Below are 19,343 nucleotides of genomic sequence, written 5' to 3' on the forward strand. Positions count from 1 at the left end.
AGTCACAACAATGTGTGTACGATAGCAACACAAGCATTACAATTACCGTGTACAAATGCACATTGTGTACTGTATAATAATTTCTATTATAGTAATTATGCAATAATTCAAATAGTAAATTAATGCACAATGATTATAAAATGTATGACAATATGAATACTAGTATGTGTACTCAAATACTAATGCATACTAGTATATGTGTAGAGGAGTAGTATGGAGACGTGACGTCATATGCGCGGTGAGGTTCGAGGACGTCATGTCAACCTGGGGGTACTTAAGGGGGGCCCCGTGACGAAAGGGGGTTGTTGTGGGAGCCCGGGAAGGAGAGAGGTTCAAGAGATAGCCAGGGATAAGGCTGGGAGAGGGCTGCACGAGCCAGCTAGGGTTAGGCGGGGCGCTGCTCTCCTCGGTCGGGTGGTGTTGGTTAAGCCCTTGTTCAGACTCGAGTGAGAGAGCGAGAGATAGCTGGGCTAGCAGCAGATAGAGCCCGAGGTCCGCGTGAAGGACCCAGTATTGGGAAACCTACCTCTGGTACAGTTATTGCTCCCTTGTGTTAATAAACCGGCGCAAGCCCTTACCTGGAAACCTACCTCCGAGTCGTCGTTCACCACACAACATGTGTATACAAATAAACTCTGCCCCGTGGGTGCCTAATCCACTGGATATCTGAGCTTGCCCCAAGCCTGGATTAACAGGAGGGTCAGGCAAAAGGTTGCTGATACTTCAGCCATGAAGAAAAATATTAAAGTAATCCAATGCACATGACGACCACATAAGAAGGATACCGGCTCAGACGTCACCCGGGTCAACAAGGTCCGCATCCTTGTTGACATCGGCAATAAAGGATAATCAGGAATGGCTGGAAAAGTAATTTAGCGACAGTGAATCCTACGATGGAGTATACAAGACCAGGGAGGTCTACAAACTAGTGAAGAGCACAGATAGGAAATGGCAACCAAGGCAAACAGCGATAAAAGCCAAGAACGGTAAGATCCTGATGGACAAACAAGATACAAAAAATAGATGGACTGAGTATTGCAGTGATCTGAATATGGATACAGATCAAAATAATAAAGAGCTTCTGGATGAATAAGAAAGGATACCCCCACCACTATGGAATGACGAAAAATATAACTTCTGTACAAAGAAGTAGAAAAGGCAATAAAACGTTAAGGAAAGCAAAAGTCCAGGAGTAGAAGGCATAAGTGAAGAAACCATAAAATCTGGTGGTAAGGAACTTATGAAAAACATCCATGATCTGTACAAGCAAATATGGAGAGAAGGGAAAATACTGGAGCAATGTACAAAATCCATATTTGTGGCGATACCCAAGAAAGGAGATCTCACCAATTGTAGAAATTGCAAAACCATTGCACTAATGTGCCACATGGGGAAGATACTAATGACGCTCCTATTTACTTGATTAAAGGCACACACTGAGGACTATTTGGTGGATGAATAGACAGGGTTTAGGAAAGATGTTACGGCTCATACCAGACAGCAAAGAGAAAGAATAGGCTGGTTTTTAATTGTTTCATCGATTTCCAGAAAGCATTGGATTCGACTAAGCAAGATATAACATGGGCAAAATTTACATCAAATGGAGTAAGGAAAAGACTTACAGATTATGCAGGATATAGATGAAAGGTCAAAGACAGTAATAAAGTTTAGACATAAAATAGGACAATGACTCATAATAACAATAGGTATGAGACAGGGAGAGCCACTATCACCAAACAACTTCATTACGTACTTGTAAAGAGTGATCGATACCACTCAGGACAACAGCACAGGAATATATGTGCAAGGAGAAAGAATAAATAACCTGAGATTCGCGGACGTCATAGATTTGATGGTAGAAAGCTGCATCGCACTGCAGGAAAGGGTTCATACACTGAATAGGTCAGAAAAGGATGCTGGCCTGAGGATGAATGTGGAAAAGACAAAGACGAAGGTGTTCAGAGGGGACGATATTGAGAAAGAAGTAATAATAGAAAGCAGAAAAATTGTGACTGTAACGGAATCTGTATACTTGGCAAGTGTGCTGACATGGGTCGACTGCACAAAAGACATAATATCGAGGATCGCAAAGGCAAAATAAGTAATGGCAGAATTCTATAATACCTGGAGAAGCAAGAAAATAAGCTACAAAACCAAACTGAACATCTTCAGAACATGCATGTCCAGTATAACTTTCTACACCTGCGAGACTTGGAAAATCTAAAAATATTGACAGATATAAGATATTGGCACTTCAAATATAATGCTACAGAAGGATACTGCACCGAAGCTCGACTCAGAGAGTCACCAATGTAGAAGAAAAAGGTTGGACATATAAGAATACCTGATATAGACAGTGATGAGAAGGAAACTGACACTATTTGGACACATATGTAGGATGGACAACAGGAAAATTCCAAGTGTGTTCTGAAAAATGATAGAAACAGAGGAAGAGCTAAGAGAGAATGGCTTGACGACGGTATTATAAGAGATTGGTGCTAGAAAGACTTGACCATATTGGTACAAGACAGAAAAAGTGGAAAAAATATACGAAATGGGCAGTGGACACCTACTGGATATCTGCCCATGGAGCATTATGATGATGATGCACACATATATTACCGAGGAATAGTATGTGTACACAAATACTAACGCAGACTAGTGTAATAGGTGACTTGTATGTGGTTCATGTTCATACGTACCCACTACAAAACGCGTGGTCGTCAGTGTCTAAATGAGCGTGACAGGACTGGAACGTGCTTCATTCATGGCTTACAAATTCGCCCTTTTGCTCTCAATCAGGGGCGGTTTCTTCATTAGGGCGATTGGGCGACGCACCACCAATGTCATTCAACCACAGAGTCACGCTAGCCGTCACCGTCAGCCTCTGGATATAGTCCAATCAGCGTCATGTCACGTTCTGTGGAGTACCGCCTCTTTTTGGGCGATTTCACTCTGGCTGACAATCGCCCCGAGTGGCCCCATCTATATATATAAAATCGTTCATGTCTGTCTGTCTGTCTGTGTGTGTGTGTGTGGACTTTGGCCCATACGCACTTTCATTGGACGGCGGTTGCCCCTGGCAACAGCTAGCCACGCCTTCGCCGCTTTCATTGGACCTGGCAACGGCTAGCCACGCCTTCGCCAAGGGCTGCAGTTTCATTGGACGGCGGTTGCCCCTGCCAACGGCTAGCCACGCCTTCGCCACTTTCATAAGCTCCGTATTTAATTAAATAATAGCCATTACACAGTATTGTTGGAGCGCTAGGGGGGGGGGGAAGGAACGCCACCCGTACCCTGCCTCTTCCAAGCCGACAATTTTAGGCGAGGCCGCAGGCTTTGCACGCTACTAGGCCTCGACACCCACCACGCCACTCTGAGGTAAATTCATCAAAGTTTTTCCTACTCTTCACTACACCCCCACCACAATGTGTGCTATTAATATTACTTTTAAACCCAACGCGCCAACAATCGATTACTTTAATGTTCACTGTACAAATACTCATTAAGCTGGGTGAGCGTACTGCCAGTCTATCATGTACACTGTAGCCTGCTTATTAAGCTCGGTGAGCGTACTGCCACTCTATCATGTACACTCTAGCCTGCTTATGAAGCTGAGTGCGTGTACTGGCAGTCTATAATGTGGACTCTTGCCTGGTTATTATAATCGATTCTTTATATGTTCTTTGTACAAACAGTCATTAAGCTGCTTGAGCGACCCCAGTTCGATTCCAAATCACGCCCACCACCGCTGACGATTATTTGAAACGGACCTGGCCCTCCCCTAGGTCCACTCAGCCTCAAAAGCGTAACTGCTGTCGTGTGTGAACATCGTCACTGGGGAGACAAAGGCGGCGGGGCATCGTGGATCCAAGTCCCGGGCGAAGCCGGGTCATGTGTATGTGTGTTTGTGTTTATGTGTATGTCTGTGTGTCTCTATGTATGTGTGTATGTATGTGTATGTATGTGTTTGTGTGTATGTGTGTGTGTATGTATGTGGGTTTTTTTGTATGTCTTTATGTGTATGTCTGCGTGTCTCTATGTATGTGTGTATGTACGTGTGTGCATGTGTTTGTGTGTATGTATGTGTGTGTTTATGTATGTGTGTGTCTATGTATGTGTGTGTATGTGTGTGTATGTATGTGTGTTATGTGTCTGTCTGTGTCTGCATGTATGTGTGTGTGTATTGTGTATGTGTTTGTGTGCATGTATGTGTGTGTTTGTGTGTATGTGTATGTCTGTGTGTATGTGTTTGTGTGTATGTGTGTGTATGTATGTGTGTGTATGTGTTTGTATGTGTTTGTGTGTTTACGCTCGCATTACACAAATGTGTTGCTGGTCTAAGGCGTTCCTCGCACAGCATTGCCGCTTTATTATTTCAGTCGTTTACTGCCTTACGCACCCTGAAAGTCGTGTGTGTCTGCAGCAAGCGCGTGTATGTGTACCTATGGACGCGCGCGCGTGTGTTGTGTAGGGGGAACGGTAGTGTAGTGCTTAGCGTGCTGTCTGTGTCTGTGTGTGTGTCTGTGTGTGTGTGTGTGCGTGTGTGGTGTGTGGGGAGCGGTAGTGTAGTGCTTAGCGTGCTGTCTGTGTGTCTGTGTGTGTGTGTGTCTGTCTGTGTCTGTCTGTGTGTGTCTGCGTGTGTGTCTGTGCGTGTGTGGTGTGTGAGGAGCGGTGGGTGTAGTGCTTAACGCTACGCTGCGCTACCAACCCGGCGAACCGAGTTCGATTCCCGCTCACGGCCACCACCGGTGACGATTATTTGAACCTCCCCTAGGTCGACTCAGCCTCAAACGAGTAACTGGTGTGGCGTATTAACATCGGCACTTGGGAGACAAAGGCGGCCGGGCGTGGTGGATCCAAGTCCCGGGCGAAGCCGGGTCATGTGTATGTGTTTATGTGTATGTCTGTGTGTCTGTATGTGTGTATGTACTTGTGTGTATGTGTTTGTGTGTATGTATGTGTGTGTGTATGTATGTGTGTGTATGTGTTTCTGTGTATGTATGTGTGTGTATGTATGTGTGTTATGTGTGTCTCTGTGTGTCTGCATGTATGTCTGTGTGTATTGTGTATGTGTTTGTGTGTATGTATGTGTGTGTTTGTGTGTATGTGTATGTCTGTGTGTATGTATGTGTGTGTATGTGTGTGTATGTGTTTGTGTGTATGTGTGTGTATGTATGTGTGTGTATGTGTTTGTATGTGTTTGTGTGTTTACGCTCGCATTACACAAATGTGTTGCAGGTCTAAGGCGTTCCTCGCGCAGCATTGCCGCTTTATTATTGCAGTCGTTTACTGCCGTGCGCACCCTGAAAGTCGTGTGTGTCTGCAGCAAGCGCGTGTATGTGTACCTATGGACGCGCGCGCGTGTGTTGTGTAGGGGGAACGGTAGTGTAGTGCTTAGCGTGCTGTCTGTGTCTGTGTGTGTGTGTCTGTGTGTGTGTCTGTGTGTGTGCGTGTGTGGTGTGTGGGGAGCGATAGTGTAGTGCTTAGCGTGCTGTCTGTGTGTCTGTGTGTGTGTGTGTCTGTCTGTGTCTGTCTGTGTGTTTCTGCGTGTGTCTGTGTGTGTGTCTGTGTGTGTGTCTGTGCGTCTGTGTGTGTGAGGAGCGGTGGGTGTAGTGCTTAACGCTACGCTGCGCTACCAACCCGGCGAACCGAGTTCGATTCCCGCTCACGGCCACCACCGGTGACGATTATTTTAACCTCCCCTAGGTCGACTCGGCCTCAAACGAGTAACTGGTGTTGCGTATTAACATCGGCACTGGGGAGACAAAGGCGGCCGGGCGTGGTGGATCCAAGTCCCGGGCGAAGCCGGGTCATGTGTATGTGTGTATGTGTTTATGTGTATGTCTGTGTGTCTGTATGCATGTGTGTATGTATGTGTGTGCATGTGTTTGTGTGTATGTATGTGTGTGTCTATGTATGTGTGTGTATGTGTTTCTGTGTATGTATGTGTGTGTATGTATGTGTGTTATGTGTCTGTCTGTGTGTCTGCATGTATGTGTGTGTGTATTGTGTATGTGTTTGTGTGTGTTTGTGTGTTTACGCTCGCATTACACAAATGTGTAATGCGGGTCTAAGGCGTTCCTTACACAGCATTGCCGCTTTATTATTTCAGTCGTTTACTGCCGTACGCACCCTGAAAGTCGTGTGTGTCTGCAGCAAGCGCGTGTATGTGTACCTATGGACGCGCGCGCCTGTGTTGTGTAGGGGGAACGGTAGTGTAGTGCTTAGCGTGCTGCCTGTGTCTGTGTGTGTGTGTCTGTGTGTGTGTGTCTGTGTGTGTGTCTGTGTGTGTGTCTGTGTGTGTGCGTGTGTGGTGTGTGGGGAGCGGTAGTGTAGTGGTTAGCGTGCTGTCTGTGTGTGTGTGTGTCTCTGTCTGTGTGTGTCTGCGTGTGTCTGTGTGTGTGTCTGTGTGTGTGTCTGTGCGTGTGTGGTGTGTGAGGAGCGGTGGGTGTAGTGCTTAACGCTACGCTGCGCTACCAACCCGGCGAACCCAGTTCGATTCCCGCTCACGGCCACCACCGGTGACGATTATTTGAACCTCCCCTAGGTCGACTCTGCCTCAAACGAGTAACTGCTGTAGCGTATTAACATCGCCACTGGGGAGACAAAGGCGGCCGGCCGTGGTGGATACAAGTCCCGGGCGAAGCCGGGTAGTACAGCTAGTAGACTTACATTCAAAGATGTTTTTTTTCGAACGGGGGCGCTGCAATGCATTCTCTATGGCTTCCGGGAGGGCTCGCCCTAACGTGCTTACGTCATCATACGTGCTAACGTCATCATACGTAAGCACGTTTCATCCAACAATATAATTTATCGCCACCTAGTGGAATCTTTAATAAAATAAACTTGAGTGGTTTGTTTTAATAGTGAGTATATAAACAAACAAGATGTATTGTAAGAGTCACTTTATTTTTCATTAATATTAAAGAAGTGAAGTTGCCTTTACATGCTTAAGCTGTTAATTTATTCATTGCATGGGTGGACCTTATCCTTATCAATCATCCAGACATTTGCCCCCCCTGAGAGATTTTGCAGGAGCCGCCACTGCTCCCAATAAACATATTTTCACATTGTTGTTTGCAACTCTTGATAAATGAGACCCTTCGTGTTATTGACTATTTTTTGTCCAGCACCTTTGTGCCTGTTTCATGAACTGAATCTATGCAGGTCCCCCTTGCAAAAGGGACAAGCTGCATTAATGCACTCAAGCCTGGGTAAAATAAAGGACACCCTGCACACGAGTAGGATTTGTAGGCAATCCAGTGTCTGTAATGGAGTCTAACGAAGGCCAATGTGGCAGAGGTACGTACCGAGAAAAGGCAGAAGCTTCGTTTGGACGCCTCCCACTGAGATGGATTTTGCGAGGTTCAGACAGCTGGAGATGGGGGCTGGGTCATCCTGAGACTCCTGAGAGACTGAGCTCCTGTACTCACAGCACGGGACACACAGAGTCTGAGGGTCTATTTCTCTACAAAGACAAATATCCCCAGTATAGCCTTAACAGACTGTTGATTGACAGTTAATTAAGAGATTAACTAATTACCTTTGCTTCAAAAGGTAACAAATAAAATATACAGGGCATCCCCGATATACGTCGGGGCTAGGGACTGGAAAGTTGCGACTTATAACGAAACGTTGTATAACGAGAACTTTTCCCCCAGAGGAATGCAAATGGGGGAAGGGAGGGTAGGGACCTATGCGATGCAAAGCAGAGCATTTTTTCCCGTAAAGAAACAATGGAATAAGGTAGGGAAAGGATCATAACTTAGGGAAATGTTGTGTTTCGTAACTAGCAACTAAAATACCTACATTACATGGGACAAATCCAGGTACTGTGCATGTACTACACCGTACAACAAAATGTACACATTTCTAACCAATTCTGAGTTCAAGAACTTTTAAACATCATTTACACTTATCAAACATTTAATTGAACACCATTTAACGAGCATTGCGAAGAAGCCCTGTATACATACTCTTAGTTCTTTCGGTAAAGTCACGTAGGTAAAAAATTAAATTAAAATGAATAAAAATAAAACAATAAAAATCACGACGTTTTTTTTATTGTATTATTTTTATTAATTTTAATTTCATTTTTTACCTACGTGACTTTACCGAAAGAACTAAGAGTATGAATCCTTGCAGTCACGAAAGCTTCAAATCTAGCCCTGTATACGTTAAAGCATTTTCCCTTTTTTAATAGAAAACGTATGTGAAATTTATAAGCAATGACTCAAACAGAAAAAAAAATTGTGGAAAAGAGCACAGAATCTTAAACAGCATTTTAAAAAATGATTTCCTTTAACCTATAATTAAAAAAATCTTACTTTGAGGAGTGGATAAGTTGTGCGACGATATTTTGCGAAAGTCCACGCCGATTACAATGAGCACTCGCAACGCACGCGAGAGTACACGATGGGACTGAGAACAAGGCGGCGCATGCGCGAGTTTTACAGTCCCCCCCTCCTCCCAGAGTAGAGTTCAGCTGAGCCGAGTCAAAAAACAATTAACCCGTAAAAACAAAGTTTTTCACTATAAATCCTTTATATGCGTGGCATCGGTTTCATTTCATTATTCATTTCTGTTTTTCTTGAGTAAGCAAGCAAGCAAGTGAAGTTAATATAAAGGATTTAAAAATAAAAGATCACCTTTTGACATGCCCCGTATATTCCCGAGGGCACTAGCGTTGACCCGTTTTACCACTTTCAAGAACTTGGCGGCTTCAATTTAACTGCTCTATAAATAGTCTCCATTGTACAGCGTGGGGGCAGGGATTTCCTGCCATGTGGTTAGTCAACATTTGCGTCATCATGAAACTGGCGGCTACAGTCCTCTCGTCCTCTGGCTTGAGATGGCTGCCACCTATGGGTCAGATGATTGTCTGCCACAATTAAGCAATTGGTAATTAAATATTTTAAAAAAAAATCCCTAAACAGTGTAAAATTTTGGAAACATTTTTTACGAAAATTAATTGTCACGCACAACGAGTCTGTGTGTAAAATGTCAGCTCGATTGGATCACGGGAAGTGGGTTAAAAAACGACCGAAAGATTTGCACGGTCCTAAGCAAGCAAGCAAGCACGCAAGCACGCAAGCAAGTGAACTTAATATAAAGGATTTAATAAAAAAACATAATCGTCGTCACTAGTTGTTGGTCGTGAGCAGGAATTGATCTCAGATCGCCGGGCTCGTAGAGCGGCGTGCTAACTGCTATGCACCTGAGTCAAAACGACGTATGTGCGGGGACATTTTACGTTGTATTTCTCAAGTCGGTGACGTGAGTGTGAAACAACATATATCGGGACGACCTGTACAGGCTGCATACAATGGCATTTATTCGGAAGCACATCACGACCATTCACTGATTTGTCCACCAGGTGGCAGACAGAGCTCCAGTTTGAGTCTGGGTTGGTACTGACCTGAAATTCTCATGCACGGGATTCTAAAAAACACAAACCCACAATTTACATTACATTGACATCCTAAACAGATACCCCATCACGAAATGATCAAATAACTGCAAATGGAGAATGGTGAAAAACAGAGTTTGTTTTACTGGACACGGGCGGACCTCTACAAATGATAAAACCACTCGTTACAAGTCTAGCACCTAAATTCATGGTTAGATAATGTTTAACAACTGACATATTGTAGTTTTGACTATGGTGAGGTTGAATTGAACAAGTCCAAATCTGATTGTCACATGGAAACAAACTTACGTCTATTTCTGGACACCACATATTCCACCCAGATCAAAAAACTTTCAAATTAAACTGCCTACAATGTTAACGTCTCGCAGTATGGTGACCCTTTTCTGGTTGTAGATGAACCCTCTGATAAACCAAGGCCGTGAGTGAATGGAAGTCGGGCCACCTGTAGGAAGGAAAGTGGGTCCTGCACGGTGAGGGCGGCGAGCAGCTGGTTGATCTCCTGCTCCAGATCCTGTGCTCTGCTCTCATAGCGAGCGATGGTCGCCTGGATGCGGGACAGCACGGAGCGGCCCTCCTCGTCCACGCGCTCCAGCGCCTCCCTCTCCTCCTCCCTCAGCTGCTCCCTCCTGCACTTAAATTCTCTGTTGATCCGCTCTTTGGTTCCATTCAGTGACTCCTATGCAGAGATACCATGATGCGCTTTGAAACAGAACACAACACAGTGCGATGTGACTTCATAAAGAACCTCGATACAGCCATGTCTCCTAACTTCATACAGAGAAGCAGGTGACATTTTTTTTAGAACGTGGGGGAATTCAATGCATGAAAGGGGATTCAAAGAAATTATTCATAGGCAGTCTTAAGCCAATGTCTCTCTGTGTCCATAATATAGGGTTTTCTTTGGGTTAGATCGTGTAAATGTAAATATTTCGTTAAACCCGCCATCACCCGACCAGTCAAACGTCATACCCAAGTTGTAATTTTTTTGGGTGTACTCTCTAACATACCGATGTGCTGAACTAGTAACTAATTGGCATTTTTTGTTTACGTGACAAACCTTACTAATTGGCTGGAAAATATTGGTTGCAAAAGCCTACTACATGTTACACTGTCTCTCTGTGTATCTGTATTGTTTGTGTCTCTGTTTGTATCTGCATGCGTCTGTGTATCTCTGTATCTACGTGTCGTTAGGTTTCTGTACCTACACAAGTATGTGCCTCTATACTTGCATGAGTCTGTGTGTGTCTCTCTCTCTCTCTGTGCCTGCACGTGTCTGTGTATCTTTCTGTATCTGCACCTGTCTATTTGTACCTGTAGGTGTCTGTATCTCTGTGTATACCTGCCTCTGTAACTACAATACCTGCCTCTCTACCTGCGCGTCTGTGTCTCTGTACATGCAGGTGTCTGTGTGTATTTCTGTACCTGCACACGCTTGTAGGCGCCCTTGAGCTGTTGTGTCCGTGATTCTGCTGTAGTCTTCTTCTCCTCTCTCATCGTCTTCTCGAGTCTAAACACCTCCTTTACATGGGGGAGATAAACACGCAATGTTTAGTATTACCATCATTATCATCATCTGGCACATGTCTTTAAACCAAAGCCTTGTAGGCAGGTTTCCTGGATCGCCCAGAGATAATCATCGCTCTTTTGAAACGTCCAACCTCTCAGGCTGCGAGGTGGTCTTTAGGAGGCATCACAACAGTCGTGTCTCAAGTAGGTGGCTGGATCACAGCGTGGTTTATTAAGGGGTGCCAACTCGCATGCTCGTGTTTTCTCCAGTTTTTCCCCAATAATGTAATCTCGGGTAACCAATAACCATAACCCCCAATATATCTACAGCACACACGTTGCATGAAAGTGCGGCAAACACGAAAACTTAAATCCTAAATCTTTAAGGAAACCAACATAAGTTCAAGAGTGGTATCAGGAGTACAGACAGCTTTGATGCTGGCAGGGCTGCTGCTTGGGTGTGTTCGGACAAGTAGGACAGGACTCAGGGTAGGGAGAGCCATGTGATGATGTTCATAGCACAGTGCTCTAACCACTACACCACCGCTGTCCAATGCAGGAACAACCACACCCTCATGCACAGGTTAAACATCTATCTTCTTCTTTCTATATATAAAAGTAAAAAATTGTGTGTGGGTTTTTGTGTGGTCGCGAGCTTGGATTTCCAACGGTGGGGTTTACATGAAAAAAAAATTACCAGGTACCTCGCCGTAAGCCCCGCGGTGAGCAAGCCCTATTCCTTTTTCACATCCGTAAACTTAAAATTAGTGTAATTACCGATTTTGTGCGATTTTTGTGCGCTTCCCTTTTATTTATTTATTTATTACGCCTGCACGACCATACCAACTCACGCGCCTTTGGTGGGTCGGATAGTCCATTCCAAGTCGCACGCCTTCGGTGGCAGTGAGGGGGACATTTTCTTTTGCGTTAAAAATGCTATAAAAATACACTAAACGTTGACATTAATTCTTCACTGTGTGATGTCCCCCCCACCCGATGCGTGTAGTTATTACTACTATACAGTCGCTAGATGCTACCAATATAGGCCGTAGATATTACTGCAGAGCGGCCGGCGAGATTGTGGCTGGGGGGGGGGGGGGTAGCAGCCCAGCCCCAGCCTGCCAAGGTGCCACCTCAGCCGGCTGGACAATCTAGGCGAGACTGGAGGCTCTGTACGGGACTCAGCCTCACCACGCCATTCTGTCAGGTGAGTACTTTGTGTTATACAGTCGATAAATACTGCTATTGAGTCATTCTGTACTACTGTAGTGATAGCAGGTACCACCACCGTCGGTATGCACTGGTGCAATCATAGCAGGTACCACCACAGTCAGTATGCACTGCTGTAATCATAGCAGGTACCACCACAGTCGATATGCACTGCTGTAATCATAGCAGGTACCACCACAGTATGCACTGCTGTAATCATAGCAGGTACCACCACAGTCAGTACGCACTGCTGTTAGATCTTTAAGAGTAGTTTTGAAATATTTTTAAGACCCAAGCAACGCCGGGTACTTCCCGCTAGTATTTTATAAATGGAGTGTATGTGGTACGAGTATTTCTAAGAATATCGATACGAATAAATATATTCAGAATAATATTGTCAGCAACAGGAAACCCAATAACGTCAATATTAACACTATAATCGGATAACGATATAAGGAATATTACCAGCAACAACGCAAACAGCAACCACAAACATATTCATAATAATGGCGATGATTATTGACGTGAATATCCTTTATTGGGATGTTTAACTTAACTTTCTGTAAAATTAAACCCAAGTGCTCAGATTTCACAATGCAATCTGTACCCATGTGATTGCCTCTGGCAGAGCTTGGCATTGGCAGGAGTAAGTGCTCTATACATGAAACTTCCGACGCCAAGTCCCACCCAGTCTGCAGGCTATGTGGCCTTAATCCCGCACTGTGTTGCTCCATTTCACCTGTCAATAACCTGACGGCTAAACACTCTGGTGGTTGGCCAAGCTTCACCGTGGCAACGTTCAACCACAAGCCAATGTTCTGTCAAAGAATGGAACACACAGCGTCTATATTAGCGGCAAGTTGTAATTTTCAACACAAATCTAAATCTGCTATATCGACAATCAATCCTGTCTGACGGCCTTGTTTCTCGCACTGAAATGGTCTTCCATTTGCCTTTTTTAAGTCCAAGGTCAAAGCACTTTTGAAGAATCTCAAATTACTCCAAATTTCTCTCCACCTATCATTGATAATCACATGTACAAATCTTATCATGTGAATTGCATTTTACATCGCTGATACCCATGCCACGAAGTGCTTTGTCTTTTAAATAAAGCAGGTAATACCCTGCTTTTACATCCATTCAAATCAACATTCTCATCTTCCGTGTCTCTGCTCTCTATTGTGTGCCAGTTTTACAATCCGTATTGCCCACATTGAATTGATTGAACGTCACAATACTGGCAAAATATGAGTTCCCTCATAATAAAATATGAGTTACCTCATAATATGTAAATCTAAATGATTATATACAGACTTTCGCACTTAATATACACCGAGAATGCTGTAGTCACACTGTAGGATATTGGGTTACAGCAGCGATTTATATCTCACCTGTTTTGACCATTGAGCATTTTCCACTGCAATGACCTCATGCCCTCTATGTTCCCCAGCCATGGTGCAAAATGTGCAGACCAGGCTCTCATCCTGTTGACAGTAAAGAATGAGCTCCTGTCTGTGCTGCCGGCACCGTCGTTCCCCCAGGTTCGCGATGGGATCCACCAGGAGGTGGTCTCTTAGCCTGGGATTCTCCACGTGTGGCCTCAAGTGCGTCGCACAGTAAGACATCTCACATCTCAAGCAGGTCCTCACTGCAGGAGTCTGGCCGTTTCTGCAGTGGTCACACACGACGCCCGTGGTCATCACATCTTCAGCTCTGAGCTGCTCTGCCAGGTTGGCGAGGGCCACGTTCCGCCTCAGCTGGGGTCGGACAGGGAAGGCTGCTCGACACTGCGGGCAGCGGAAGCTGCTCGCTGTCTCCCAGGCGGCCTCCAGACACTGGATGCAGTACGAGTGTCCACAGCTCAGCGTGGAAGGGCAGACGAACGTGTCCAGGCAGATGGAGCAGCTCAGCTCACTATCCACACTCTCACTGGGAGTCGCACTTGCCATGAGTTATGTGCTTCACTCGGATCACTCGCTGTGTGGTTCAGATAGACGCTGGACCAGGAACTCTTATAGCGAGAGTAAAGGAGGAAGTAAAAAACCTTAAATGCTTTCAATGTTATTGGCATCACGAGACACGCCCTAGAATGTTAGACTGTGCCCTAGATAAACAAATACTGTACGTCAAGTTGTACACGGATACTGTACACACTTCTCTAGATTCAGCTTAAAATGAACATTTATCTAAAGAATATATTCCTTTAAAAAAACACTGATCTAAATAATAGAGCTTTTTTGTTAATACAAATCAGAGACTCAACCGCGATGGCTCTGTTGTGAGATGATTATTGAGAGATAATCCCATTCTTCCACAGCTTAGAGCATAGGCGTCTGTGCAATTACCACTGGACTATGAACCCGGCAGAGATGCGAGTTTTATTCCTGCTCACGGTTGCCACCAACACCACCACGAGTGGTTGCGATTATTTGAACCGGTCCTGGGCCTTCTCCCCTAGGTCGACTAAGCCTCAAAGGAATACCTAGTGCAGTGTGTAGTAAACATCGCGACTGAGGAGAAAAAGGCGGCCGGGCATTGTGCTGGTCACCCACCCCCTCGTGTGCCCTGGCGGCCTTCATGGTCGCTGCTGCTCACTAATAAAACTTGCTCCAACAGTCTGCTAATATTATACGGGGGCTCTTTGTGTAATCTGTCTTCGTATACGGTGGACCCTTGAATTTCGCAGTTTTATCGTTCGCGGTTTAGATCTATCGTGGGCAATATTTTAATGTACTAATTTAGCTATCGCGGAGGTTAGCTCTTTGGCCTTTCACGGCTATACTCTACACGTAAGTACTGTATTATTTTTCGATTATTATTGACTGATATCGTGGTGAAGGGCGGGCAATGGATGCAAGACAGTCAGTGGCACCTCAACCTTTGCCGTTGCAAGCATCTGGCGGACAAAGACAAAGACCCCCAGTAACACTTGGGACAAGCGCTGTTAACGATGACCTCTGAAGGCCTGCACGGCACACGAGGGGGTGGCGATGTCTACACAATTCACCAGGAAATTATTTTATGGTGAATCAACCTAGCGGAGGCCCTTGACAAGTTCAGATAATCGTAACTATTGTTGGCCGCGAATCGAACTCTGGTCACTGGGTTCCTAGCGCGACGCGCTAACGACTATACCACCACTCCCCATTTCAGGAACAACCACACACTCGTACACAGTTTCAACATATTTCCAGTAATTTAGGGTATGTGATATCGTACTCGTAATGCAAAGAATATTGCTACAATTATTTTTGCAGTCCAACATTGGCAGTAGCAGGAAACACAATCATGTTCATATTAACACTATAATCATATAATTATAACAGTAATATTACCAGCAACAACAAGCATGTCCATAATCATGATGATTGACAAAATACCCCTGAAAAGCCTCAACATACTGTTGCCGGCATGGCACACGAGGGGGTGGGTGGCAATGTTTACACATCGCACCAGGTATTCATGTAAGGCTGAGACGACCTAGGAGAGGCCCATGACCAGTTCAGATAATCATTACTGGTGTTGTTGGCCATGACCGGGAATCGAACTTGGCTCGCCAGGTTGGCAGAGCAGCGCGCTAACCGCTGCACCACTCCTCCCCACTCGCGGACAAGCACACACTCTGTATATGCTCAATGGCGTGTGCGTGAACTGTCCACCGCAGTTGCCGCTGCTGGACATCAGTCGGCGCTATCTCACTACAAATGAAAAGCCTCTGTGTGTGTCTCTGTGGGTAGTAATGTCTATACTTCTTTGTGTCTCTAGTCTGTGTGAGACTCTCTGTGTAGTACAGTACTGGATATGGTTATGTGTGTCTAGTCTGTGTGTACAGCCTCTGTGTGTGTCTCTAATCTGTGTCTCTATACTCTTTGGTTCTTTCGGTAAAGTCACATAGGTATAAAATAAAATAAATCACGACGTTTCGGGCACAACACAATCGTCTGTCATCAGGTGGGAAAGCATGGTCTGCTGCTGAGGCAAACTGTTTTAAAAGGTTTGAAATGGGTGTAACCCAAGGGTCATAAAAAAGTGGCCGGGGCTAGTGATGTTAATGTGAGAAATTAACATGTAACTGTAAGATAGGAAAACGGCCTCCTTGATGAGGGCACGGAAGTGGCTATGTTAATGTGAGAGATTAGCATGATGTCAATGTGAGAAATTAGCATGTAACTGTAAGATAGGAGGAGAGCGGCCTCCTCGACGAGGGAGTGCAACCAAATGGGTGCAATCCAAAGGACATGTGAGCATGAGAGATCTAAGAGAGAGGCATAGACAGAGAGATACAGAGAGTCAGAAATAACAACTGACATAGGCAGGTCGGATGGAAACATCACAGTCAGTTAAGACTTTACCTGGTTAATAACGTCCTTCCAATTGTAATATGAGGATGCACCTGGGGGTAACTGGGCGATGGTGATAGGCTCTGCCGGCCTCAGCCCGCAGCCAATGGACGTCGAGTCAAGGGCGTAGCCCTGGGGCTGTATAGCAACATCAAGAAGGTTCCATGGGAGAGGCTTATGATTGGCTGCGTGGCATCACGTGAGCCAGGTGATATAAGGGGTGGAGAGAGACAGTTTGGGGTCAGTGTGAAGAGCTTGAAGGAGAGACTACGTCTTGTGCCTCCGGCACGCCAGCGGCCACGTGGCCGGCCGGAGGCTGTCTCCCGAACGCCGTTAGGCAGCGGTGTGAGGGGGCGAGGGAAGCGAGCGAACGCCACGCTCGGAAGGGATAACGGGAGTAACGGGAAAAGGAACCCAGTGTGAGAGAGAGCTGTGAATGGGGAAAAGAAACGAATAAAGAAATGACAAGAGAATACGATATCGTCCGGAGTGGGTTTATTACACAATGATTGCTCAATTTCGATTTAAAGCTTTCGTGACTGCAGGGATTCATCTTCTTGTTTCTTTCGGTAAAGTCACGTAGAAGGGAAGTAATAAAATAATAAAAATAAAACATAATAAAACAATTCTCACGACGTTTCGGCTACAACGCAAGCAGCCGTCTTCAGGTGAAGAATGAGACACTACCAAACTAGGAGCTTATATATAAGCTGCATTGGGGGTTGAAGAGCGCCTTAACAAAAAGAATGTGCATGTGAAGAGGAATTTAGCATATTCATGGAAAATGCGTAGGCGTTGGGCGGGGGGGTGTCAAAGTCATATTATGCCCATGCATTATGCAGGATCAGCAGCAACCAAGGGGGGTGCAGGGATTAGCAGTAACAAAGGAAAGGAATGTTAATGATATGTAGCTGCAGTTACTCAACAACCACGTAGAAAACTAAAGTATAAACTACATAAAAAACTAAAGTATAAACTGCATCGCACCATCAGTATACTTACTATACTCTATAATAAGCTGAGTTACTAACAGCAAATAATACATTACAATTCTACCTCGTAAAAATTCTATAATATGCTTCCATCTAAACCTTATTCTCTTACATCACACGAGCATATACCGTACTATATACTGCCATAGATAAACCCAACATTAAATTATATACTGTATTGCTGTAAACCAACCTATATCTTATACATTTAATATAACACTATGTATTATTCTACACACCCTAATGTGTATCGAAATGGTTTATTACGTCCTTCCAATGATTGCTGAGCCAGAATCCATCTTCTCGGTTAAAATTGTCTCTGTGTTTGTATATGTGGATCGCCTCATGAACGAATCTCTCATGATAGCCAGATGGCTTGCAGAGAACCTCTGTCTTGGAGAAGTCAATATCATGTGAGCCCACTGAGTTGTAACAGTGATCTGCCACGGCTGAGGTGTTTGTCCTACCGTGTTTCAGGTCAGCTTTATGTTCACAGTATATAATTTAATGTTGGGTTTATCTATGGCAGTATATAGTACGGTATATGCTCGTGTGATGTAAGAGAATAAGGTTTAGATGGAAGCATATTATAGAATTTTTACGAGGTAGAATTGTAATGTATTATTTGCTGTTAGTAACTCAGCTTATTATAGAGTATAGTAAGTATACTGATGGTGCGATGCAGTTTATACTTTAGTTTTTTATGTAGTTTATACTTTAGTTTTCTACGTGGTTGTTGAGTAACTGCAGCTACATATCATTAACATTCCTTTCCTTTGTTACTGCTAATCCCTGCACCCCCCTTGGTTGCTGCTGATCCTGCATAATGCATGGGCATAATATGACTTTGACACCCCCCCGCCCAACGCCTACGCATTTTCCATGAATATGCTAAATTCCTCTTCACATGCACATTCTTTTTGTTAAGGCGCTCTTCAACCCCCAATGCAGCTTATATATAAGCTCCTAGTTTGGTAGTGTCTCATTCTTCACCTGAAGACGGCTGCTTGCGTTGTAGCCGAAACGTCGTGAGAATTGTTTTATTATGTTTTATTTTTATTATTTTATTACTTCCCTTCTACGTGACTTTACCGAAAGAAACAAGAAGATGAATCCCTGCAGTCACGAAAGCTTTAAATCGAAATTTAACCGCCTCTACGGGGAGGGTTTCCACATAACTTTGAGATCCTTCAACAAGCTCCGGGATAAGAAGGCTCAGCTAATCGAGTCTCTCACCTTTCTGAAGAGATGCCGCGACTCTAAGGTAATACCAAACGCATTTACACTAACATCTGCTGCTGTAACTTCTTCTAATGCGAAACGAATTCTGTCTAGAACTAGCTTAGCTCTTATCTCAGAGAAAATCAGACTTACGCGCACCGAACTAGATCAGTTAGACAAGACACTCTACAAATCACACTTATCTTTGAGTGTAACAATGTCCACATCGGATTGGGAACATGTGGAAAAAATGACTGCCTCTTCAGCTGCCGCTATGTCGACTAAATGTAAGGACAACTTGATTTCCAAATTCAATCGCCTCTCAAACAAGAAACCGGACCCACACATTGAAAAGCTAGATATTAACAAAGTCGTAATTAATCGCAGTAACAGTCCTATTTCTGAAGGTTTGAAATCCGTTTTAGCTAAAGGACTAAACTTTGCAGTCACACCTAGACACATACCAGTTAATGATATAATTGCTCGAGTAGATGTAGCTCTCAAGGGCTTGAGTCACATCGCTGCAGACGTAGCAATATCTGAAATCTCTGTAACCCTCAAAAACGCTAAGATGCCAGCTAGCAACATCAGCAAAGAGGAGCGTTTTGAATTAGCTCAATTAAAAAAGAGGGATGACATTGT

At 44.5% G+C, this 19,343-nt stretch overlaps 1 protein-coding gene across 3 annotated transcripts in view; it reads right to left on the minus strand.

Moving 5' to 3' along the window:
• Positions 1–14,789, minus strand: part of LOC133359526 (E3 ubiquitin/ISG15 ligase TRIM25-like) — a 28,304-nt gene extending 13,515 nt beyond the window's left edge. Inside the window, exons 1-5 of one of the 3 annotated variants that reach the window (XM_061577949.1) lie at positions 13,540–14,782; positions 10,856–10,951; positions 9,876–10,109; positions 9,422–9,444; positions 7,314–7,426 (exon numbers count right to left, since the gene is read on the minus strand). In XM_061577949.1, coding sequence (XP_061433933.1) covers positions 7,314–7,426; positions 9,422–9,444; positions 9,876–10,109; positions 10,856–10,951; positions 13,540–14,097 — 1,024 coding nt within the window. In that variant the 5' untranslated portion in view covers positions 14,098–14,782. Of the gene's footprint in view, positions 1–7,313; positions 7,427–9,421; positions 9,445–9,875; positions 10,110–10,855; positions 10,952–13,539 lie in introns of all 3 variants that reach the window. The other 2 variants (XR_009757167.1, XM_061577950.1) reach the window with 2 other exon arrangements.
• Positions 14,790–19,343: the final 4,554 nt, after the last annotated feature.

Source organism: Lethenteron reissneri, chromosome 65, assembly GCF_015708825.2.
Source record: "Lethenteron reissneri isolate LAM-NWPU_2019-01 chromosome 65, ASM1570882v1, whole genome shotgun sequence".
Lineage (NCBI taxonomy): Eukaryota > Metazoa > Chordata > Hyperoartia > Petromyzontiformes > Petromyzontidae > Lethenteron > Lethenteron reissneri.